The 26,719-nt window shown below is 39.8% G+C and overlaps 2 protein-coding genes across 4 annotated transcripts in view; both read right to left on the bottom strand.

The window, feature by feature from the left end:
- Positions 1-3,618, bottom strand: part of kdm6ba (lysine (K)-specific demethylase 6B, a) — a 103,271-nt gene extending 99,653 nt beyond the window's left edge. The window contains exons 1-2 of one of the 3 annotated variants that reach the window (XM_079586634.1): positions 2,936-3,464; positions 2,728-2,771 (exon numbers count right to left, since the gene is read on the bottom strand). The gene's annotated coding sequence lies outside the window, so the exon portion shown is untranslated. Of the gene's footprint in view, positions 1-2,727; positions 2,772-2,935 lie in introns of all 3 variants that reach the window. The other 2 variants (XM_079586633.1, XM_079586632.1) reach the window with 2 other exon arrangements.
- Positions 3,619-6,889: 3,271 nt separating this feature from the next.
- dnah2 (dynein, axonemal, heavy chain 2) overlaps positions 6,890-26,719 on the bottom strand; it is a 161,571-nt gene continuing 141,741 nt past the window's right edge. The window contains 11 exon segments of the mRNA XM_079584640.1: positions 6,890-7,280; positions 8,196-8,346; positions 10,193-10,267; positions 13,213-13,389; positions 16,927-17,041; positions 17,151-17,302; positions 17,381-17,615; positions 24,431-24,615; positions 25,036-25,227; positions 25,335-25,525; positions 25,766-25,949. Coding sequence (XP_079440766.1) covers positions 7,126-7,280; positions 8,196-8,346; positions 10,193-10,267; positions 13,213-13,389; positions 16,927-17,041; positions 17,151-17,302; positions 17,381-17,615; positions 24,431-24,615; positions 25,036-25,227; positions 25,335-25,525; positions 25,766-25,949 — 1,812 coding nt within the window. The 3' untranslated portion in view covers positions 6,890-7,125.

Below are 26,719 nucleotides of genomic sequence, written 5' to 3'. Positions count from 1 at the left end.
CAATATTGAAAAAGTGACCTAGATGGCAAAATCCTCATTTACAATTTTTTCCCCCTTCAAAATGTTCATTGCGAAATTCAACAGTGAAATTATAGTTGCACGATTCCGGATTAAAATAGAGATCACATTTACTAGTTCTGACTAAATGTTAATCGCTGCAGTCTATTTAACATATTTAATTAATTTGAATATTTTTTTAAATCATTTTGAATGAATGATTCAATGACTCACTCATAAAGACTTCACTTGCTTGTTTGATTACTGGATGAATCAGCGTTTTTGAAAGAATCACTTGAATGAATGAATCAATGACAAAAAAAATGTTTTGACAGGCACATGTCGCCACCTACTGGTGTAACTATGTAATTGATACAATCTTTATTTGAAGCACCACGTTTCAAAAGGATTTGCCCTGGTCTTCCAATCGAGATCTTTTAATGATTAGTCTTGCAACTATAATATAGTTAGTATCACATAATACATCTATAAACTATATATAAAGAGATCAGTGAAAACCAAGTCTGTAGAGAATTACAATGAATGATTTTGCAAGTTATTTTAATTTTACATTACAAGGTTTTTATTTTATTTGACACCTATTATAGGCCTGGATGCATGACGTTTGTTTAGTAACAGCTGCTCCTCCACAGCAAAGCAGTTTGTTTCTATTTTCTGCCTCATTCCACACATAATAACGGCTGTTGTTTGTATTCAGTCAGTGTTAACAAATAGTCGCACATTTCTTTTAGTGTGACGGCTGTGACCTCTGTGTGTCCGTGCTAAGCACTGAAAGTGCTCTGTGAAGTTTACAGTCGGCACAGGACACACAAACTGAATCTATATTCTAGACGGGGCTTCATATTCAAGCTGAGTTTTTTTTAAAGTGGCCGTTATTTTAAAGACAGTTGTGGTCAAAATTATTGGCACCCTTGACAAATATGAAAATTTAACGCACTAAAAAAAAAAAAAAAAAATGATGTAAAACAAATGGGGCACCCTTTTATTCAATACTTTTTTGCAACCTCCTTTTGCCAAGATAACAGGCAGCTCTGAGTCAGGTCCTAAACTGCCTGATGAGTCCGAAGAACACCTGACAAGAGATCAGAGATCCACGTTGAGACACTTTTCTAAGTTTTTAAATAGGGTTCAGGTCAGGACACTGGGATGATCATGGCAGATCCTTAACTTTGTGCTCAGAGACCCATTTTTGTGTTGATTTTGATGCTTTTTTTGGATCGTTGTCCTGATGAAAGATCCAAACATAAGAAGGCACATAATATGATGCCATATCTGAAAAAGATGTCCAGGACCTCCAGCAAAAAAATAGTCCCACAATATCAAATATCCAGCAGTATATTCAATTGTACATATGGGGTAGAGGTGTTGAAGTTAATCGTTGCATCGATGCATCACAATGCGAACGTGAACAATAAATAGACCATAATCGATTATAGCCTACTGACATTATTCATCGTCACATACACGCTTCTCGCGCTAGCGTAAAATGGCGGAGGGAGGCGAAACACAAAAGCGAGTAATAGAAAATGCACCCACTATTTTAACATTTACAGCACATGAGTGTGTGTGAGCGTTATTGTACACCTGACAGTTTCATGCGCTTTTAGTATTTACTAATGTTTGTTCTAAATGGTCCTGTCGTCTGCTGTGTTCAGACTTAAGTTGTGTTTGATGTTTGCTACATTCAGGAAGTACTTTCTTGGAGCAGATCAAATGAAAAGGGAGTTCATATACATCTGACTGCTTTCATTGACGAAATGTAGGCATGTGCAGTAATATTGAAAAGGATGCAACGCATCAAATCGTTGACATGATAATCGTAATTGAAGTGAATCGTGAGATCAGTGATGATTCACACTCCTAATGTGGGGTACTTTTTTTTTTATCTGTGTGCATTAAACCTATCTGTTGTGTTGGTTGCCAAAAAGCTCTTTTTTAGTTTGTTATATCTGATCATTGAGCCCAAGATGTAGTAGTGTCTGGCAACTGAATATGCCCGAGTCTGTTTTTGGCTGAGAGCAAAGGATTTGGAGTCAACACAATAATAATAATAATAGTGTAAATGGTTTAAAATATATTTCTCAAACAGCTCTATTCATTTCATTGTGTGCAAAACTTAATTTTGGGGGATTAATTGAGGACTAGCCGCCGCCATGAAAGCTCAGAGTCTGAGAGGAGAAGCTTTAGCGGTGCGGCAGCGCCACCATGCGGTCACACGTAGAAAACACACGAGGGGAGAAAAAGGGGGCGGCGACGTGTAGTCAGCAGAAGAGAGGAAGAGAAAACAGAAAAAAAAATTCAAATGTTCTTCCTGGAAAATCTCTCATCCCGCCACAACTTCACCACATGACATTTCCGAAAGAAAAAAAATGCGACACCCTTGAGCGCCCAGTGCCAGGCCCGATCCCCCAATCTCATTCAGCGACGATCTGACTTTCAATTATTGAACTATGTGAAAACACAGCACGGTTTGATATACGAGCGCGTATAACAAATGTGAGCTTTGCATTCATTATTATTATTATTGAGAGAGAAAAAAGCATAATGGAAATGTACTGTGATATATCCCTAATAGTATTTCTAAAACAGACGATTACGTAATATTAAACTCCCACAGTCTTCCCGGTTCACATTAACTGTGAGCTCACCCGTGTTACTGGGAAAGGGTGGGCAACTTTATCCACCACTCATATGGAAACCTTCACTCACTTTCTGTTTGCAACCAACACGTAATGACTGAGAATTTCATCAACCTGCAAGGAAATTAAAGGCGGAAATTAATCACGCTTCCGACACGTTTCTTTGCATTTCACACACGGCAAGTTCGGCAACATTATATCTACTAGAATACAACAGATGCTCAATCCACACGCAGTGTTTACGTGGTGCATAAAGTCCAGAAAGTGTGTGTCTTTACCTGCTAATGCGCGGAGAGTCAAACTGGGATGTGGCTTCTTCTTCTTGTCCTCGCATATCTTCATTGTAAAAATGCATGGTAAAAAAAAAAAAAAGCAACTGCGCAGTTGTTCCGCCTCGCGCTGTGAATGAACGCCGCAGCACCTTCATCATGTCATGCACGAGGGTTTTTGAATCGCACACTGTAAAATGTCGGCGCCGCTTCGTTATGAAACCACTGTAAGAAGAGATGATGTGACACAAACATCAGCGCGCAAAATTGTTCCAGAGTCTTCTCCCCCAAAAAACGCACGCACACGCGCGCGCATCACGACTCCTCTCTGCTCGCGTGATGTGATGGTGGTGGCGCGGCGCGAGACCCTCATGTCCACACACGAGTTTCATCTGAAGGGGATGAGGATGATGATGATGATGCGCGTCTGAAAATTGCGCAGTTTTTAATCCACTGCAAACGCAGGCACTCCCCTCTCTCTCTCCCCGTTTCCCTCAGCACTCTTCCGAGCTGCTTCCTCTTCTCTCCTTCTTTCTCCTCCTCCCAAGCACTCGTTTTCCCCCCTCATGCAGGTTTATTTTCGGTGGACGAGTCTCTCTTGGACCCGCACCGCCCCGCCTCCGTTTCTCCAGGACGCACGAGACTCCCAGATTCCTCCATCATTATCACTCACTCACTCTCTCTCTCCATCTGAGCAGGGAACAGGGTGTCCGTTTGAGGGATAATGTGGGGCTGGTGGTGTTGATGGGGATGTATTGATTTTCTGTCATCTCTAGTGAATTAACCCTTCTACTGTCTTCGGGTCTTTAGCCTACTGCCCTCAGTAAAAACTAGACTACGCTTAAGAACTGGAATCGGGGTTTGTGACAATCTAAACAAACAGTACATTTCGAAAAAATATAATTTATATAAAAATGTTTTCAATAAAAAAGTGTTCCGTCTGTGGTCATTATGAGTCAAATTAGGGTTTCACATTTGGCATGTTATGCAGCATTAAATCGATTATCTTTTAATAGAAGCAATGTCTATTAATCAAATAATAGACCTAAAAATATTTGGTTACACTTTAATTTCGAGGAATCCGTGTTATGATGTAATTATACATTTAAGTACTGAGTAATAATAATTAACTACATTACTATAGGGTTAGGAATAGGGGTTGGTATTAGTATGCATAAATTAGTTGTTACTACAGTAACTACACGTGACACTGTAAAATAAAATGTTACCAAATATTTGACCATTTCTAGCCTCTAATTTTGTGTATAGGAGTTGGACCTGGGGCCTATGTGCAAAAAGGGGGTCAATATTGACCGTCTCTGTCAAAATGGAGATTTATTGGTGAAACTTGTCGAACTTGTTATAAAATACACTAGGTAATGAAATGCTGAAAGTGAAAAGGGTATTTAAGTGTATTTAACTGTGTATTTAAAGTGTTACTCAAAGAAAATTTTATTTGTATAAAAAAAATCTAATAATTATATATATATATATATAATTAGGTTTAGGGGTATGTTCATGGTTAGTATCTATAGATATTACCCAGTTACTGTAATAAGTACATAGTATGTACATAGGGAACAGGACTGTAAAATAAAGTGCTACCATATTATATACAAACAAGTTTTACGACCCGATTTTCTCTCTTTTTTATCACTGTGTCTGCAAACCTGTTGCACTGCAGTCAAATATTTTTATTTTATTTTAAATGAATGTGGTAAAATGTAATTAAAAGATCAAAATTGGGTGTAGTTTGTTTCTGTAATGAATGTACTACAGTAGTTGTATATGGCATGATGAGAGTTGTGAAATGGAGATGTGTGTGTGTGTGTTTTCAGTGTATTCCTCTTGGAATGTCCGTGTTCAGTGTTTTACTGCCATAATTGAATACACAGATGGAGGACGTTTGATGCAATACCATACAGAGAAGAGCTAACTCGATTATGTCGCTTCAAATGTAGCGAGACTCGGGACTGATGTCCCCGAGGGAACCAGATCACTCAAAACGCAAATCAGATTGTCCACTTGTCCTCAGCTGGCACTCCAGGACCAGTATTAAGTTCTCATCTGGTGTTTGAGAGGAGGGTACAGACAGAAATCTGGATAAACTGGGCCTGTCCAAGTCTTACATTGGCGCTTTTGCGTCTCTCCTGAGCTACTCGCAGCAACAAGTGTCAGATTCAAGCGAGTTGTTTCTCCTCTCACAGCCTCAATGGGTCTGAGGTGGGAACATTGGGGTGATGAATAAACCCTGGGGACTTCATCCTCCATTTCGCGAATCAAAAGATGTCTTTCTCTCCCTTCTTCTTTTTAACTTCCATTTTTTTAAGAAAAAAAAAAAATCTGAAGTACTCTAAAAGATTACAATGGCGCCTTGGAGGCCAATTTGAATGTGAATCAGACATGTTGCTATGAGCACCCCAACAACCAGTTAGAGGTACAGAGACACACAGACCTGTGGCTGAATAAAGAGCTCCTTACAGTCCCAGCAAGTCTGGCTCTTTCAGAAGAGGATGGCGGAGTGAATGCAGCTTTACACGGAGGCCACCCTCACTCAGAACTGTTCTTCTGTTCCAGTTTCTCTGCTCTCTTGTTCTCTTCTTCCAAGAATTTCCCTCAATCTTATGAGTGTCCTGAGAAGGTCGCCGCTTCTCTCCCCCTCCGGCTCTAAAGAACAAACACAGCCACATGCGTCAATCATCATCAAGGTACAAGCCGACTGCGGGGAAAAATGTAGGGATTGACCACAACTGTCAAACTTAAAGGGATAATTCCTGTGGATACTAGATGGTTTGGTGGCGCGTTTCAACTAAATGGATCATAGTTGCACAATTTTGACAATTTTCTGAAATTACAAAGCCCTCGATTACTGGAAATGTGCCGTGTGAACTCAGACTGTCATAGGCCCGGAGTTAGCTGGATTTGACACAATCCTGGATTGTTCAGTACATTTTTTAACATTTTTAGGATTCTATACCAAGTGCAATAACAACTCCATCCAAATGTGTACTTATTACTATTACTTTATGTATTGAAATCTAACAAGTTGAAGCTTAGTTCTTTGCAGCCTTAAACACACATCTGTACATTATATACACTGCATGGTCAAAACAAGTCACTGCTTGGATTTAAATAGGCAAATACTTAGTTAAGAGTCTATGATTGGATCATTATTGCAGTGATTATCATGTTTCTAGTATGTTTGGCAACAGTTCTTCTAACCCTAATTGATGGAGTGTGTAGCTTTTCATTTCTTAAACATCCATGTAGGAAGACACATCATGGCCATATTCAAGGGTGACAATGTCCAGATTCATCAGGCTCAGATTGTGAAAGAATGGTTGTGAGGAGCATGAAGAATCAGTTTCACACATGAATCGGCTCCTCTGAGTCCAGACCCCCAACCCCCCAACACCACCACAAACAATTTTTGAGCATAATCTTCTTTCCAAAACAACAGTAGTGTAAATAATATACAGTATATGGTGCCAAACTCTTACACTGTACTGTTGATCATGGTTTTGAATATTGATATACGTGCCCTTTCCTTTAAATGCATTAATGCATATCTATATAACTAGTTAAAGGACGTCAGGAGCATCTTGGCGCTACATACCAAAGTCTATTTGAATCAAACAAACTGTCTAGAACAAGTTCTAGAAAAGAAAAAAATGGGAATGTTTCCCTAAATACTCAAATAGTAGAACTTTTTTATGAAAAAAATGATTGATTAATACATAAAATGGCCCTGAAGAAAGAAGAACTTGTATACCTGTTCAGATCATTCCTGAGATGTAAAAAGTAAATTCATCAACTGTAGCGCCACCTTCAGGTTGATTCTCACAAAATTCGATAGAGCCTCTTGCTGACATCCTGCAGGCATGTACTAAATATCATGATGACTGGCCAATCTATTGGTTGTTAACGTATTTTATGTCTCGAAAATCTGCAACACCCCTGAATATAAAAATGCTCAGATGGTTTGTCTGCTTTATTAAACACATTTTAATTAATTTACAACTCTGCATGTTCATAAAACATTACAAATTGCGATGGGTTTTTCAATATATACGATTTAGCACATATTACATTCTTTTTAAATTACATTTACTCACTGTGTAAGCGGGCTAACAAGTGCTTGTCATCTGTTGAACACATTGTATAAAATTAGAGTGATAATGAAGTGTCAGTGAAAGTGTTTAGCTATCAAGGCTCATGAGCAGCGCGGTTCCTCTCTTGATCCAGTGATCATAAGGCACAGCTCCAGACTTCAGATCAACAGCCACCACGAATGACGGGCGACCGTTACCACCAGACCGTACGGGGTAGTAGTAGCAGGGACAGGAGTACATATCTGCACACACACACACACACACACACACACGCACAAACACGCACACACACACAGTAAAGATATAGTTAAACATTTTTTTTCTAAATTCATAGGTCACACCACAACTATAACAACAAGGGCACAAATCGTCACTTTCAGAACGATTGCTTTTCCAGCTGATGGACAATAAAAACATCGACAGCCAATCAGAATCCATCCTGCTTTCAGACATCAAGTATTTAGTGGCGCAGATTTGAGAATAAACCGAACGAAATCGCCAGCTGGTGTGGACGCTAATACAGTTATCATAGTTATCGTTCTTGGTGTGAATGGGCCATAAAGCGTTAGTTCACATAAAAATTTAAATTCTGTTATTAATTCATTGTCTTTCCAAACCCGTAAGACTTTCGTCATCTTTGGAACACAAATTAAGATCTTTTTTATGAAATCTGAGCTATTTCTGTCCCTCCACTGACAGCTACGCAACTGACACTTTGAAACTTCAAAAAGTTCATAAAGAGATCTGAAAACTAATCCATATGAATTGAGCCGTTTTGTCCAAATCTTCTGAAGAGACTCGATCGCTTTATATGATGGACAGATTTAATTTAGGCTTTTATTCACATCTAAACATTGATCAGTGAATATAAACAGAAGCTCAACCGAACCTGCTTGACGCACGAGAACAAAACTCATTGGTTCAAACGTGCTGCGTAACACGAGAATGAACAATCTGTTGATGAACTTTTCAAAGTGTCAGTTGTGTATCTGTCAATTGGAGGATCAGAAATCTCTCAGATTTCATCCAAAATAAATCTTTATTTGTGTTCTGAAGATGAACGAAAGTCTTACGGGTTTAGAATGACATGAGGGTGAGTAACTAATGACAGAATTTATATTTTTGGGTGAACTATCCCTTTAAGACAGTGTACTCACTCTTGGCGACCCTCTTGCGGCTCTCCACGGGTTTGAAGTGGATGGTGGGCATGGGACAGACCAGCTGCATGGGCTCCGCCTCCACCAGACTGGCAGCTTTCTTATCCCAGCCTGCGCCCTCCAGATACAGCCCCTGGATGAGCACCCCATCCTGGAGGAGGAGGGGGGACAAGAGGTCAGGAGCAAAACAAAGTCATTGAGAGAGAGAGAGAGAGAGAGAGAGAGGGAGGAGAGAGAGAGAGAGAGAGAGAGAGAGAGAGAGAGGGAGGAGAGAGAGAGAGAGCGTGAGGGAGTCAACAGTGCAAGAATTTAACTTGGAAACGTTAAACACTACGCTTAACCCGGGTTATCGTTGTTCTAAACACCACTTTGCTTTTACCCGGCGTTAGGAAACCCTGCTCCACATTGCAGTGCCAAACTTGTACAGTGTGAAGGTAGAAAATGAAAGCAGTGTGTAAGTAGATGTAGAAACACTGCGCGTTGTATATAAACAGTAAATTCAGCGTTTGAGAGAAAAGATGTCATATGCTGACAGAAACCGAAAGAGACCGTTTCATTATTACCTTTATAGTAACAAATGTCCATTTAGTATAAACTCGATAGTACAGTTGGCAATACGAGGATGAGCAATGGCAGAGCTTTCATAACAGGTCGCGTGCTGCGTTCATCCACTGACACCACAAATATGAAAATAAGAACGTTAACTGTGAAATTTCAGCTAATGAATACCCAGGATTAATTTTTAACCCCGGATAAATGATGCAGTGTGAAACGTGAAGCAAGATAACCCAGGATTTAATTTACCTGGGGTTTAGAATGGTTTAGAATAACTATTCAAGTGTTGATGTTTGCTAGAATCCATGATACCATATATATCTAAGCAAGATGTTAAAAAAATAGGCCGACAACATTAAAGATCCAGCAGAATATCTAACAGTGGGCATGGGGTGCTTTTTATCCCTGTTTGCACCAAACCCATCAGTGTTTGCTGCCAAAAAGCTTTTTTTTTTGTTTGTTTCATCTGACCATAGAATCCGGTCCCTTTTAGATATAGACAAGCATCCTCTTGCACGCAGATTTGTAACATCATTAGTAACTTCTTAATTATTGCCCTGATGGTGGAAATGGGGATTTTCAATGCTTTAGCTATTTTCTTACAGGAGCTTTCTATTTTGTGAAGCTCAACAGTCTTTTGCTGCACATCAGAGCTATATTCTTCGGTTTTACTCATTGTGATGGATGATTAAGGGAATTTGGCCTTTGTGTTTCCTCATATTTATACTCCTGTGAAACAAGAAGTCATGGCTGGACAATTTCATGTTCCCAGTCACCCTGGTGTGGTTATATACTTCAGAGATATTTTACTCAGAAGAATTTCTAGGGGTGCCAATAATTGTGGCCAACACGCATTGGAGAAAAACATTTATTTAATAATGTGATTTTCCCAACACTTTCAATTGTGAGGTTACTTTTAATGAAAGGTAAAAATGTTGTGCATTTTTTTAAAAGAAAGATCAAAAGGATAAACAATGCAGCTTTATTTTCACAGCCGCCTTTGCTCATATTTACCAAGGGTGGCAATATTAGTGGAGGGCACTGTACATATAGTAACACTTCATAATAACGTCAACTAATAACATTAAGAATCATTATGTAATGTTAACTTAAGATTTTTTATTCAGCAAGGATGCATTAAATTGAGTGACTGTAAAGACATTTATAATGTTACACAAGATATTTACATTACACATAAATGCTGTTCTTTTGAACTTCTATCAAAGAATCCTGTCAACCATTTTCAACACTGATAATCAGAAATGTTTCTTGAGCAGCAAATCAGCATATTAGAGTGATTTCTGAAGGATCATGTGACACTGAGGGGAGAGAGAGAGAGAGAGAGAGAGAGAGAGAGAGAGAGAGAGAGAGAGAGAGAGAGAGAGATGCATATGTCAGGTGCATCAGCTCCTAATGGACAGAGGATGGCAGCAGTTACTCACCTTGGGAGGGAACAGCAGATTGTTGTCATCCACAGTGGTGACAGTGAACTCCCAGGATAGTGTGTCTACAGACACCTGCATAGAAAACACAACACTGCTATCAGCATCACTGGCAGCATTAAAAACCTCTCCACACACACATACACATACAGTTACAGTACTGCCAAGATATGCCCACTCGGAGTGTATCCTCAGTTCTTACTGGCCACCTGTCGGTGTGTGGGGACATTACACATTAGGACATTTGTTTTTCAGTCCATTTGCTGCAGAATTGGCTGCCCTGAAGCGTCGCAGGTGTCTCTTGATCATCAGACGCAGCTCATTTTGCTAGCGCTCCTTAAGGAACTGAGCGGCTGAGCAGAGTGTGTGAAACTCCTGTCTGCAGATCCCAAAAGGAATCCAGAATAAACATCATCACTGGGGCATTAGAGGAGTAATAGAGCAGGTTTGCGCAGCGGCCCATGCAGAATGTGAGTGAATGTGAATGCAAAGTGTCAGTGAATGTAATGCGGTAAGGATGCATTACTGTGCATGTTTCTCAAATTAATTATAGATAATTGATTTGGTGTGATTGAAAACCGTATGAGAAATATAAGGCTGCATTTAAAAAATATATATTTTTGGGAGGTTCACACAGTTTGGAAATCGTAACTAGGAAGTGATGTGCATTCAATTGATTTTGTTCAGAATAAAAATGAAAACGTGGGGCAATTCTCTTTCACACTTTTTGAATCCCCAAGAAGCTAGTGCACGAAAATGAAGTGCAAAGGACAGACATTTTGTGTGTAATTGTTGGTTTATCAGTGTATTTTATCATTCTTGTGCTTCCACGGAGAATGATGGGAACTGGAGCTTAGTCACACACTTAAGCTGCTTTTCCACTGTCGGGCCAAAACTGTCTCATTGCTTAACCGCTCCATTCCGTGCCGATCCGGCCCAGCCGCTATGGATAAGGTTTCAGTTTCCACTGTGGAGTTGATAACGGAGCTCTGTGGAATCTAATACAAATGCGTCAGTCATTGCCTTGATAACACAAGAGTTTACAGACGGTATGAGATGTAAATAGCGACCACGTTATGGAGCATGATTGATATTATTATTAACTTGTGTTTACGTCGCTCAAATTGCACGCTTGGCCAGCTACAGAGAAACTGGTAGCAGGAAACAGACAAGCAACCAATCCTGAGATTTCTGGGCAGTCTACAGTAGATTTGGTCGACTAGAATCTAATGGGTTTAAATAAATTGTAATGCATCAATTAAGCATTTCTCTAAAATTTCTAAACTCATTTTATACTCTTGGAGAAAACATCAATTAACCGAATTAATTTATATTTGATATATATTTGTGTGTATTTGTCCGTTCAAGTGCAAAGAGCTCTTTCGTGTCATCATCCCAAATCGTTCCTCCCTAACATTTTCATCTTGTTTTTATTTGTTGACAAAAATGTCAATAGACCCCTTTTGCGCCGACGTCACAATTACGTCACGGCGCTAGCTGGTTGCAAAACAAAGTGAAAACTGGAGGCGGCCAATACAAACCAGCACAGATTCGACTACTTAATAAGGAGCTTAAATTATTATTATTATTATTAAATGTCATCTTGTGTTGTTGGGTTCTAGAATCAACGGAGTACAGGCTCCAATTTGACATTTTATCGCATAATGTTTTCTAAATTATTGTGATTATTTGTGAATCATCTATGATTGTTTTTTTTTGATTGATTGGGACTAGACTTTTTAAAGAACGTGGTAAAAGGGTAATCAAATACATAGTTAAAAATGAATATGCTTTATCTGGAATAATTATTTCTAGAAAATATTCACATAATTAAAATTGCACCGTAATGTCACTCTTTACATCATCGTCTTCTGGCCTTGGCGCTGGCTAGGCAGAACTTTGGATCGTATCACAAGTCTTGTAGTCTACTTGGTCATTCAGCACATAGTTATAGGCATCTGAAGATGTATATGCCCTCAGTTTCTCTTTACGCTCGGTTTCTCTATCGGCTAGGTGTAGATGTCCGGCTTCTCAACCGGAGGAAGCGTTAAACGTTAATCCGCTCTAACGTTAATCGTCCATCCATTGACTGAGCGTGTACGGGTGTGTATTAAGATAAAATTGGATTTTCTCCAGTCATTGTTAAAAAACAAGCTAACAAAACTGGCAAACTAACGTTAGTGAAGCGGCCAGAGGGATCTTTCTGCAACCAACTAAGCTCCGCCCACAAAAAACATTATCATGTTTACTAACTGAAAAGGGGTCTATAGATCTTTGTCATTCAAGACTATTTTTTTACTTGGTTATCTCGTTTTCGTCAGTGAAAAAAGGTTGTAAACGAAAATTATGACGGAAATTCGTCACCTAAATGAACACTATTATGAACCCCACTGGATTTCATTACATGGACAAAAACAGTTGAAACACTCTTTAAATTTTTTTTTTATCTTTTGTGTTATGAAAAAGAAAGTCAGTCGTACAGGTTTGTAACAACATGAGGGTAAGTAGATGACAGCATTTTGATTTTGGGGTGAATTGTTCCATTAACTTGGAATAATTGGAAATACAGGGCTTCAAGAAAACTCAGAATTTCTTACTGATGAATATATATTTTAGCCAACTGATGGTTACACTGCCATTCAAAAATGTGAGGTCAGTAAGAATCTTTTAAATGTTTTTGAAAGAAGTCTCTTCTCTTATTCAGGATTCTTTGATTAAAAGAAAGTTTAAAAGACAGCAAATTGTACCATTGTAAAAGTCGTTACTGTCACTTTTGATTAATTTAATGTGTCCTTGCTGAATAAAAGTATTAATTTCTTTAACAACAACAACAACAAACATTTGAATGGTAGTGTATCTTTGATTGAGCACTCTCAAGTGTGTGTGACTGTTTAAGTATAGAAGCACACTAAAGAGTCTTCACCACGTGTGTTTGACGTCCTGAGAGTGTAACGAGACTCTGTGTGAATATGCATGAGCCTCATGATGTGTTGTTGAGCTTGTGTGTGTGCGAGTCTCACGTTGTTCTGTCGAGCAGAGCTCTGTAGTACGGCGGTGAGGAAGCCCGTTGGGAAGGTAAATCCAGACAGCCAGAAGCGGACAGGAGGGTGAGCGGTTTCTGCCCAGCGAGAGAACTGCTCCACACGCTGGCACAGGTCCCGTGTCCACGACGCCAAGGGCTTCAGAGACGGGTACGCCTGAGGAGAGAGAGCGTCTCGTTACTGAAGCGTCTGGTTTAGTGCTGTAATTAATGATCCTACTGTTCTGTAACAGTATTTGCTCAGAGCAGGAATTTGACATCAGATGAATGAAATCTGGTAAAGGGCAAAACATCCACTTTAAACGGCACAAAATAGCTTATTGACATCTATCTCCACTTACAGTACGGCCTTTCATTGCGCATTGTGTAATTCAGAGTTCAGTTTATGAGCACTGCCACTTAAGGCCATTGAGGAGGACACAAAGGAAGAGTTTCTGTTGGTTTGGATGAGATGCATTAGTATGTCATGAATGTCTTGAGTGAATGAACCACAGAATGCTTAGAAGACATTTAAACAAATCTTACATAACCGCTTCAAATCGAGCAATTAAACTAACATAAATCTGACAGTGCAGAACAGTATGGCCCAATGTTTTCTGGAATTCTTGGGACACAGGAAATTATTCAGCCTTCAGTGTTATTTTTGGTGTTCAAAGAACAAAGATATTTGGATTTGATAGAAAAAAGAAAAATCAAACGTGAGCGTGGCTTGTGCCAAAGGAATTAGCATTTCAAACGCAACGACTGCCACACAGCACTAGGAAAATACTCATGATTAGTTTCATTTCACACTGTGCCATAAAAAACACCTTCATGCATTTAGGGTCTCGCTGGCATGAAAATGAGAGCGTTTTGAGATATTTCAAGGCGGAATAAATGCTGTCGCTTTTACCCTCTGAAACGGCGACACAAAGTGATATAAGCGAGGATAAAAGGTTGCGAGTATCTGCTGATGTTTGAATCTGATCTAGCACTCAAGAGCACACTCAGACCCAAACTTTCCCGCCGCCCACACACCAAATGGAAGATGTGCATGAGAATTAGGTGCCCTAAATAATCAACCAAACCCTTGGTGCCACAATGCAGCACAGAGGCGGTATAAATGCATTTAAAAATGAATCACAATCGTGGGAACAAGTGTATGATGCCCGTTGTTGATCTTCATAACTAGGCATTTAAAGACAAATTTGCTCAAGTGCCCACATTTCAGCACAACGACTGGGAGGGGAAACAAGATTATAGACATACGGTATGCTATTAGAAAGGAAAAATCGTATTGATATTGAGTTAACATTACGGGCACATAACTTGATGAATGACACATACATTAATTTGCTTTTAACAATGCTGTGCTTTTCACATACTTGCTTGAACTCCTGAGCTTTCATAAATTGAAATACGACTTGCCAACTAAGTTTTAATGAAAGTACTAAAATTACTAAAAATAAAGCTAAATAGAAATATATAAACACCCTAAAAATTACGAAAAGCACATAACAAAGAAATGGGCTTTCACAGTTTGGGGAACCACTGATCCCAGGTCAGTAAAAAAGGACACCAGATCCAATAAACGATGTGAGTGTTATCTTTTAATAGCCTTTGGGTCACAACAGGTTATGTCAACAGTGTCAAAGTGACATATGAGGCCCGACACCTCCACCACTCACAGGCCAGCAGTTATAAAGAGCACGAAAGAAGGGAAGATGAGAGGAAGAGCAGAGAGTCAGCAGCAAATGAAAGTCATATCTCAGCAGAGATACAACGAGTCACTGCCAAAATATAACAGTGGACAGAGACAGAGGAACTGTGCGTTCAGTGATAAAGATAGGCTGATGGATGGAGAGGAAAAAAAAGAGAGAAAGAGAAAGACAGTAATGAGGCACCGCAGATGGCAGAAGGATAGTCCCAGCTGGAGAGGAAGTCTTAATGGATGCTCTCCACTTATTTTGTAAAAGAGGGGCAGAAAGACAGAGGAAGAGACCGAATAGAGGGATGGCTAGATTGGCGTTTGGATCAGTATGTAGGCCATACGCTTATTGAGGATCTTCAAGTAAACATGGTTTTGTTTATTTAGCTTATTTGAGGGCAATTACCCTTAGCAATGAACCAAAAAGCCTGCGTGCGTGGCGCACACACACACACACACACACACACACACACACACACACACACACACACACAGTATAATAAGGCTGTACTGCATTACACAAGGTCTAATGCACACAGACTGCCCTTGTTGACCTTAACACACACACAAAAGCATTATGCGGACCGAGGCCTGTGCAGTCTTGACATAAGCAGCTCTCATTCAATAACAATAGAGCAGAGTGTTTAAACTCAAGGTGAGTGTGTGTGTGTGTTTAATCCTCGAAATGTTGCTCTGTTCACCTCATCCTTCACAGAGCATTCCTCTCAACCATTCATTCACACACTCCTGATGCTCTCTGCTAAACTCACACCTCTGACCTTACAGCCCACTTTCACACACTCATGCAGGGCTGTATTACAACTACAACATGACCCGGTGTGTGTGATTCATAGTTATAAGCACTGTTCCAAAACCTAGTGAGATGCTTACACAGATAGAATTTCAAAGGGAGCGGTGGGAGCATATGCTACTCTCCAAGATTTTAGATAGTTTTGGTTAGATTGTAAGCAGAGCATGTATTCTGTGCAGATATACTGTGTATACACTTACATTCAAAAGTTTGGGGTAAGATTTTTTTTTGTGTGTTGAAAAAACAACAACTTTTATTCATCATGGATGTATGCACGAGAAGATGATGACCAACATGATTAAACGATAACTGTGACTATATCAACAAGCAATATCATTGACGAAAATAGACAAAACTAAAATGTAGTTAAAAATAAAAACATTACCAAAATACCTCTTTGTTTTTGTCGAATAAAAAAGGGCACAAATATCACAGATTTACCATTTCTTTTACTTATTAACAATCTTCCGCGAGCGTTCATGTTTGCGGTTGCCAGATTGTCAAGAGTTTAAATCCCCTAATCAGACCTTTTCTGTTAAAAGGCTAAATTTCCTCAGTGTTTTACTTAATCTTTGCAATATGGCAACCATCTGCACGCCACCGACGATCTGAAAACACAGACAAACAACATGACAAACTGTCATCAGCCGCTTGCTGCAACTAAATCTGCCATCAAACCTTCTCAGTGATGAACTGTAACACATCCAAACATGAATGTCATTTGGAATTACTATATGTGTTTCACCATTTTATTTTTTGAGAGAAGTTTCTTGTCTCATCAAGTTTCTTGTCCAGTTTTCATAATGTAGAGAATGTGTTAATTTATATCAGTACACAAGATCGGCTAAAATAAAGCATGCATATGAGTTGACATTTTCTTGATTTGTGCTCATGTGTGCTCATAGGTTAAAGTGCAATAATTCTGATGAAATGTAAAAAAAAATATTCTCAAATGACAACAATCATTGCTTATAATTTTGAGAAAAATAATTGTGATTATCAATCTAACCATTATGCAGCATTACAAAAATATGAGCATAAAATATAAATATAAGTTTTCATTAACTAATACAATTCCCAGACATTTAGTTGACTAAAATTTAACTAAACAAAATCAGACAGACAGACAGACAGACACATATAGATATAATTAATATAATTTCTGTTATGATGCTGTCTATAGTGTCGTCCTTTACCTTTTCCCAGAGAGAAGGCACACGGGCATCGTGGATACAGTTAAATATCTCCTCTAGACTGCTGGACATCACAACCAGACCTTTAATGCCTTTCTCCAGCTCTAACAGGGACAATCTACACACATCAACACTCCAGGGTTAGCATGCCAATATTGATATCTGACATCACATATGACACACACACACACACACACCCACACACACACACACACACACACACACACCTGATGGTGTGCAGCAGTGTGTTGTATCGCTGAATCTCCTGCAGCAGTACTACATTCAGAGGTGAAAGGTCATCCTTCAACAACTTCCTAGTACCCTCATAGTCTATCTCAGCGGGAATCTTTTGCAGAACATCAGCAGAAAGTTCCAACACCTAAAAACAGAGTTAAACATACACTGAGAGTCCTTTCAAATATGCAGTAATTACAGTATGAACAGGCTGCACACACACCTTGTCTTCCCTGCTGGCTCCAGTGGTGCTGGCGTCAGTGCTGGTGACCTGTGGCTGCAGAGACAGCAGTGTGTGGAAGAGGGTTCGAGCCTCAGTGATCTGGCTGGCGATGTCAGCGTTCGGGTGTTGCCCGAAGAGTTCTGGATGCTCCAGTGCCGGCAACTGACCAATGAAGTCCAGATATGAGACCTGAGGTCCATCACGAGGCACATAGTAAGGGACCAAGGAGGAGACCCTACACACACAACAAACAAACAGCTTTTAAAGACTATGGGCCAGATTCACTGAACAGGGCAAATTAGCGTGAGAGCGCAATTACATAGAAGCGCTGATGGGAGTGGAAAGTTCAGTGGACGATCTACTGACGACACACATACTGTAGAACACACACACAGCAGATCATTTCCATAATGACCAACGCAATCTACCAAGAGCAACGCAAATTAGCTTAGGGTCGCAAGCAGATAATCCGGTGCGGGTGATCTACTAACAACACAGGCGCAAAATGGGTTTAAACATGCTTTTTTTGGGCGGTAAATAATGCTGCAAATACCAGTAAATTGACTACTTCTACAGATGGAAACTCCTACAGATGCATATGCAATAAGGTCAGGTGCAAAAATAACCCTGTTCACACCTTTTTTGTAAATCCTTACAGTAGTTTTTTAACGCTGGAGAAAGCTGTTAGTGAATCTGGCCCTAAAACACATCTAGTCAAGTCAAGTCAAGTCATCTTTATTTATATAGCGCCTTTTACAATACAGATTGCATCAAAGCAGCTCCACAGTGATAACATGAAAATAATACAAAAAATAATTTCATCATCATCCACCTTTAAGGCAGATCTATAATATTGTTGAATATTGAATGTCCCCAACTAAGCAAGCCAGAAGGTAAGGCAACAGCGGCAAGGAACCAAAACTCCATCAGGTGACAGAAGGGAGAAAAAAACCTTGGGAGAACCCAGGCTCAGTCGGGGGCCAGTTCTCCTCTGGCCAATGAGTAAACAGTGTATGAAGTTCAGAATGAATCAGAGTATTTGTCCAGTTCCGGTTGTTTGAAGTCAGAGTGGAGAGGAGGAGAGACTGGTTGACACTTCAGGTCAGCGGCGTCGTCGTCGTGTCCTGGCGCTGGTCCTTCATCAGATCTGGATACGGCCTGGTTCCAGTGGACAGCGGTAAACCTCGGGATAGACAGAGAGACTAATATTAGCGTAGACGCCATCCTTCTTATGATGTACCAAGTACATCAGGATTACGGGAAGTGTTCCCGGTCCCGGCTGTTCTAAACTATGCAGCCTAATTATATAAGTCTATAATGTGTTATGTGTATGCTAGGCTGAAGAGATGTGTTTTTAGTCTAGATTTGAACTGACAGAGTGTGTCTGCTTCCCGGACAATGGTAGGAAGACTGTTCCAAAGTTTTGGTGCTAAATAGGAAAAGGATCTACCGCCAGCAGTCGATTTTGATATTCTAGGTATTATTAACTGACCGGAATTTTGAGATCGCAGTAGACGTGAAGGACTATAATGCGTTAAGAGCTCGCTCAAGTACTGCGGAGCTAAACCATTTAGTGCTTTGTAAGTGATCAGCAATATTTTAAAATTTATCCGATGTTTAATAGGCAGCCAATGCAGTGTTGACAGAACAGGGCTAATATGGTCATACTTCCTGGTTCTAGTAAGAACTCGAGCTGCTGCGTTTTGAACTAGCTGTAGTTTGTTTATTAAGCGTGCAGGGCAACCACCCAGTAGAGCATTACAATAATCTAGCCTTGAGGTCATAAACGCATGAACTAATTGTTCTGCATTATTCATTGAGAGCATATGACGTAATTTAGATATATTTTTAAGATGGAAGAAAGCGGTTTTACAGATACTAGACACATGACTTTCAAATGAAAGATTGGTATCAAAGAGCACACCCAGGTTCCTAACCGACGACGAAGACTTAACAGAGCAGCCATCAAGTGTTAGACAGTACTCTAGGTTATTACGTGTGGAAGTTTTTTGTCCAATAATTAGAATCTCTGTTTTTTCTGAATTTAGTAGTAGGAAATTACTAGTCATCCAATTTTTTATATCGGCTATGCATTCCGTTAATTTTGTGAATTCGTAGGTTTCGTTAGGTTTTGAAGAAATATACAGCTGAGTATCGTCGGCATAACAGTGAAAGCTAATTCCATGTTTCCTAATGATATCTCCTAATGGTAGCATATACAGAGTGAACAGCAGCGGTCCTAGTACTGAGCCTTGTGGTACGCCATACTGAACTTGTGATTGATAAGACATCTCTTCATTTATTGCTACAAACTGATAACGGTCAGATAAGTATGATTTAAACCATGCTAGTGCAATTCCACTAATGCCAACATAATGTTCGAGTCTATTTAAAAGGATGTTGTGGTCAATGGTGTCAAATGCAGCACTAAGATCCAGTAATACTAATAGAGAGATACAACCACGATCGGATGATAAGAGCAAATCATTTGTGACTCTAACGAGAGCTGTCTCGGTACTATGGTACGGTCTAAATCCGGACTGAAAATCCTCGCAGATATCATTTCTTTCAAGAAAGGAACACAGTTGTGAGGATACTGCTTTTTCTAATATTTTTGACAGAAATGGCAGATTAGAGATCGGCCTGTAATTGACTAGCTTTGTAGGATCAAGTTGCTGTTTTTTAACAAGCGGTTTAATCATAGCTAGCTTAAAGGTTTTTGGTACGTATCCTAGAGACAAAGATGAATTAATGATATTAAGAAGAGGATCTATGACATCTGGAAGCATCTCTTTCAGCAGCTTAGTCGGTATAGGGTCTAACATGCACGTTGTCGATTTAGATGATTTGACGAGTTTGCAAAATTCTTCCTCTCCTATAGCAATGAATGAATCAAATTTTCCCTCAGGGAGACTACAATGCACTTCCTGATGCGATACTGTATTAGACGGTTGCATAGTTATAATTTTGTCCCTGATATTATCGATCTTATAAGTGAAGAAGTTCATAAAGTCATTACTGCTGTGTTGCATGGAAACTTCTGGGCTTGAAGCTTTCTTTTTCGTTAGTTTAGCCACTGTTTCAAATAAATACCTAGGATTATGTTTATTATCTTCTAATAGGGTTGAAAAATAAGCAGATCTAGCAGCTTTTAAAGCCTCTCTGTAAGCAATCGAGCTCTCCTTCCATGAAATCCTAAACACCTCTAGTTTTGTTTTCTTCCAGTTGCGCTCCATTTTTCTGGCTGCTCTCTTAAGGGCCTGAGTGTGCTCGTTGTGCCACGGCGTTGGACTATGTTCTTTAATCTTCTTTAAGCGCAGCGGAGCAACTGTGTCTAAAGTGCTGGAAAAGAGAGAGTTAAAAGTTTCTGTTGCAATATCAAGTTCTTCTAAGCTATCCGGGATGCTGAGATGATGAAACTGATTAGGAAGATTATTGATAAAGCAATCTTTAGTGGCAGAAGTGATCGGTCTAACATATTTATAACACGGAGTCGGCTTTGCAGCCTTGGCTAAATGTAATTTACACGAGACTAGATAGTGATCTGAGATGTCATCGCTCTGTTGCAGTATTTCAACGGCATCAATATCTATTCCATGTGATAGTATTAGATCTAAAGTATGATTACGACAATGAGTCGGTCCTGACACGTGTTGTCTAACTCCAATTGAGTTTATAATGTCTTTAAATGCCAATCCCAATGCATCTTTTTCATTATCTATGTGTATATTAAAGTCACCAACAATTAGTACTTTATCTGCAGCCAATACTAATTCTGATAGAAAGTCCGCAAATTCTTTGATAAAGTCTGTATGGTGCCCTGGTGGCCTGTATACAGTAGCCAGCAGAATTTTCAAACGTGATTTATCGTTTACACTAGATATTTTTACATTAAGCACCAACACTTCAAAAGAATTATATTTACAACTAGATTTCTTAGTGGTTTTGAAAATATTACTATAAATTACAGCAACACCTCCTCCTTTGCGTTTCAGACGAGGTTCATGTTTATAACCGTAATCTTGTGGGGTTGACTCATTTAAAGCAATGTAATCGTTTGGTTTTAGCCAGGTTTCTGTTAAACACAGCACATCTAGGTTATAATCTGTAATCATATCATTAACTATTAGCGCTTTTGAAGTAAGAGATCGAATATTCAGCAACCCAAGCTTTATCATTTGCTCATTTGTATTATATCTGTTTTTTATTTGTTGAACATCAATTAAATTTTTAACCTTAGATGGGTTTGAACGTATTTTGGATTTCCAAGTTCGGGGAACAGACACAGTCTCTATATGATGATATCTCGGTGAAAGAGGCTCTATGTGATGGGATTTATCTGACCTTGGTGACGTGAGGCCGCTAGCAGACGGTCGGGTAAGCCAGTCTGTCTGCTTCCTGACCTGAGGCCCAGATTGTCATGTTTTAGCTCTAAGACTATGAGCCAAATTACTAGAGAGAAGAGCAGCACCATCCCAGGAGGGATGAATACCATCTCTTTTCAACAGGTCAGGTTTGCCCCAAAAACTTTTCCAATTGTCTATGAATTCTATATTATTCTGCGGACACCACCCAGACAGCCAGCCATTGAGTGAACACAATCTACTAACTATCTCATCACTCCGGCGAACAGGAAGGGGGCCAGAGCAAATTACAGTGCTTGACATCGTACTTGCGAGTTCACACACCTCTTTAATATTAATTTTGGTGATCTCCGACTGGCGAAGTCGAACATCATTAGTGCCGACGTGAATAATAATCTTAGAGAATTTACGTTTAGCATTAGCCAGCACTTTCAAATTTGCTTTGATGTCAGGCGCTCTGGCTCCCGGCAAACATGTGACTATGGTGGCTGGTGTCTCTATTTTCACGTTCCGTGTAATAGAATCGCCAATAACTAGGGCACAATCAGAATAATTCTCAGTGGGTGTTTCACTGAGCGGGGCAAATCGATTTGTTATCGGAACGGAAAAGGGGTTTTTTGATCCGCGACTACAGCGATCTCTCACTGTCACCCATCTGCCCTGCTGCACGGGCTCTACTTCAGCCGGAACCGACTCATGTAAAGAGTTCACTAGGCTAGGCGCATCCAAAATAGTATCTAAAGCTCTAGCACTCTTCTTACTATTCTCGATTAAAGTTTGGATGCGTGTCTCTAGTTCTGAAATCTTCTCCGTCAGCCTGACTGTCTCCTTGCATTTATCACATATAAATCCTATATTGCCGACAGAGAAGGCTATGGTAAACATGTGACATGAAGTGCAGGTGACAATAACAGGAGAAGACATTACTCACCGTGTTTGTTGACTGATTCTTACTCACCTGGGCTTTTATGAACTCAAAGGCGCGGGCGCGCGAGAGAAAAATAAGTAACTGAGCGCACGGGTGGTGCGTTAAAAGGCTAGCGAGTTAGCGTATTGTGCTGACAATAACGGAAGCTAGCAATGTCAGGTTAATCTGAGATGTTGAGTAAGATGTATTTAGTAGTATAAACAACTAGAATTTATAATAAATGATGGTTCAAAACAGAAAGAAATACGAAGCTAATACGAGGCTTAGACGCAGCAAACAAACTCACAGCAGCAGCAGTCACAGCGAGGCAGACAGGAGCAATCGATCAGACAGGAGCAATCCCACAATCTACAGGCCCATAGGAACAAAGCTTGTATATTTGGCACAGAAAATGTGCACAACAATATTTTAATGCAAAACAAAGCATATATATGTTTATATATATATATGTGTGTGTGTTTGTTAATTTATATGTATACACACACAGTGCTGAGTAGTAACTGATTACGTAATAGGGATTACATTATCAGAATCCAAAAAATTAAGTACTTTTAATCAGATTAAAAATGTGTTATGTATTTATGTTACTAACTAACATTTTTGTCTTGAAATTTGAAATCAGTAACTTCTTAAAATTTGTAAGGAGTCTACCCAGCACTGTGTGTTTAGTGTGTGTATATATACATTTTTTTATTTTTTATTTACAGTGCTGTAATATATAAATAACTAAAAACGTCAAGTTGCACTGCAATGAACAGTTGTTGAATATGTTTCAACTTTGAGTCATTTAGCAAAGGATTTGTGAGAATGGTTTAATACGCTAATGGTTTAATTGTCTCATAAAAATTACGTACAATCATTTCATCACATTCCCAAAATAACACATTCTTTAGTTTTCATCTAGAGTTCATATGAAATAACTGAGAGTAGCAAAATTGTTCGTCACTAAAACTTCACAGATACTGTAATTACTGGCAATTTCTATTTCGCCCACCAAGTCCATGCTATTTCCTTTCTACTACTGCCTGAAACTTTAGAGCTGCCTCTGCTGTGCACTCAAGTCACCATGGAGGTACTGATTGCAGGTAATTATAGGATGTGGTTGCTATAGTAACAGATGTTCCATCAGCGTGTGCGTGTTGCTGGGTCCTGGGTCCTGAAAGACCAGCAGACTGAGTCAGAGGAAGTGGAGCACATTTAACACCAGACGCCACGAGATTCAACTTTCGGCCCCATGGGGGAGCTGTTGGCCTTTGTTAGATCAGAAGTGTGGCGGCTGAAGAGGACACGCGGGAATCCTCCCAGCAGGGCAAAGAGGGGTGTCAGGGATCAAAGGGTGCGTGTGTGTGATAGCTTGACATATATTCAATGCACAGTTTGTATGTGAGCGAGTAATGAGAAGATCTGTCCGTGAGAGTGTGTGTGATTTTCTGTGTGCTTTTGGAGCCAGGCAAACAGCCTGGCCATATGGGGACGCTCTATCTCTTCATTATATTCAAAACCTGAGACTAAGAGTGATGATCATAAAAACACTAAAGTTATTGTACAGTGTTTGGACCGAATCGAGAGTACATTTGAAATTCTGTGTGTGTGGGTTGGTTTACAACTGTAGTTTGGGGACAAATTTATCCCCAGAAGTGAGTTAAATCAGGCAAAACTTTGGGGATATTCATAAATAAATTAGATTTAGATAATAGCATTTATAAAACAACAGACGTCCTCATTTAGCCTGATAAAAGCATATGTGTGTAAACTCACTTAAAGAAGGGTGTATCAATAACAGCAGGACAGAAATATTGGTTGATGTAAGTGGTAAGCAGACGCCGGTCCCAGTCGTCGGTCACATGTCCTCCATAGTTGATCCCAGCAATGAGGAACTTAAGAGCGTCCCAGGGGATTTCCTCATACTCATCCAGATAAAGACTCAGGAGATTCTCACTCACCTGAAAGACAAAGAGAGAGAGAGAGAGGAGTAATTACTGTAAACACAACTGTACGGTTGTCAAGAGATGCAGATGAGGTCAGTGAAGATTTCAAAGAATGAATATCCATGGTATTTAAAAAAAGAAAGAAAAAAAATTCAATAAGAATTTTATAGCCACAGGCAATACATATTAAATATGCAGCTTATCTTGAGCTTAAAATATTATGTGAAATTTAAGCTAAAATGTGACCAGGATGCAAAAGTGAATGCATTGAGTATATGAGCGAGGGTGAGAAGCATGCTTTCAACTATAATGACTTTGACAAGCTGCCAAAGTTCTGATCATTTTGCAGCCTTTATATATATATATATATAAAACATTAGTCATACTTCTCAGGTAGGAAAATACAGAAATCCTTGTCCTTGAATCTTTCTCTACCTCAAAGTCTGAGTCGTTGAAGCTGTAGATGATGTTCCAGCCGAGCTGTAGGAACTTCCTCCTCTCCAGAATGATGCTGTGGAAGAAGCAGAGAGTGAAGAGCAGCTTGCGGTACAGCAGAGGCCGTGAGCAGCGTGAGAACTGAGACTCAGACACCCGCTGATAGAGACGCTTCATATTCCACTTCACCCCCTGCAGAGAAACACCATCACACACACACACAAAATCCACTTTAATTGCAGCTCACATCATTTCAAACATCTGCCTACAGTGGATGAAGTACATGCATATGTGTGTACCCTGGGAGGCTCGGTAGTGATTTTGATGCCCGTCTGCAGGATGGCGATGGGGAATTCTGGGTGAGGGGAGGAGCTCAGCCACAGTCGGAAATCGGGGTGACATTCTTGGACTTGAAACTCGTCTACTATCTTATCCAGCTCACACATCCAAGAGAGACACAGGTGACAGTTAGCCAGGAACACCCAGTGACCTACCAGAGAGAAAGAGAGTTTGATTATTTAGAAATAGTATATTCATTTTCTAAATAAAACGTGAGTGGTGTTTTTCAGTGCTAAGGTGTGTGTGTGTGTGTGTGTGTGTGTGTGTGTGTGTGATTACCCAGGTGTTCTTATGTGATTGCGAAGTTCATTTTTAGTATCGTGATACATATCACGATACTAAACTCACGATACGTTATTATTGCGAGAGAGAGAGAGAGAGATCACGTCACCATTTGCGACTCCCTCTTTGATCAGCCGCGTGGCGATGGGTGCCTGGCCTTGACCCAGCGAGAGGGCAAAGAAGCGCTGACCCATGCCTGACGTCTCTGCCAGCTGAACCAGTGCTGCCGTTGGGTCCACACCAGGAGACAGCACAAAGATCAGAGGAGTCCTCGTGCTGCTGTCCGCTACAACCTGACACACATACACACACACATAGGATAAATGGGTTTTGGTAGAACTGCAGATAGGTTTGACCAGTTCTATTTTCTAAGTAAATGCAACAGTCAAAATGCATACTGAAAAAAATGAGAGAAAAATGAAAAAGGGGGAAAGAATGAATTGCATTTATGTAACCCTGAAACATATCTGATTTATTTCATGCAGTCTCTCTCTGTCTAGAGGGAAACATAGGACAGGAAAATAAATAAATAAAAATAAAAGCCCTGGCGTTGGTTGTTATAGTGTGCTCCAGAGTTCCAGAGAGTAAAGTTATAAAGCAGTATCACATTCAATTTTCTGAGTTCAAAAGCTGGAAATGTCAGCTTCTTATAGAATGGTGTCATGGACAAGCTGGCTACATTTCACCTTAACGTAACGCAAAACTTTCCTGTTTTCACATCTCACCCAGGAGCCACAGTGATATAAAGAAGAAAAAAAGTTCATTTCTTTGCTTATTGAATTATTTCAATACTAAGCTCTCTTTCACTCTGTGTGTGTGTGTGTGTGGTTCAGGTTAACCCTATGGTATAGCGTTTACACAGCAAGTCTTAATGCACAGATCTGATCTTTTGACCATGTCCGATTTTTTGGCCCGCCTGTTTACATTCACTTTAGACACGACTGGTATCCGATATCCGTGTTCACATTAATTCCCGCCCAAAATGATTATCGGTGATCGCTTTACTATGTAATTTATATAATTCATGTCAGGTGGTCATGATTATTTGGCAGCATGGACAAGA

Source organism: Phoxinus phoxinus, assembly GCF_949152265.1.
Source record: "Phoxinus phoxinus genome assembly, chromosome: 2".
NCBI lineage: Eukaryota > Metazoa > Chordata > Actinopteri > Cypriniformes > Leuciscidae > Phoxinus > Phoxinus phoxinus.
This window is presented reverse-complemented; position numbering and strand designations above follow the sequence as displayed.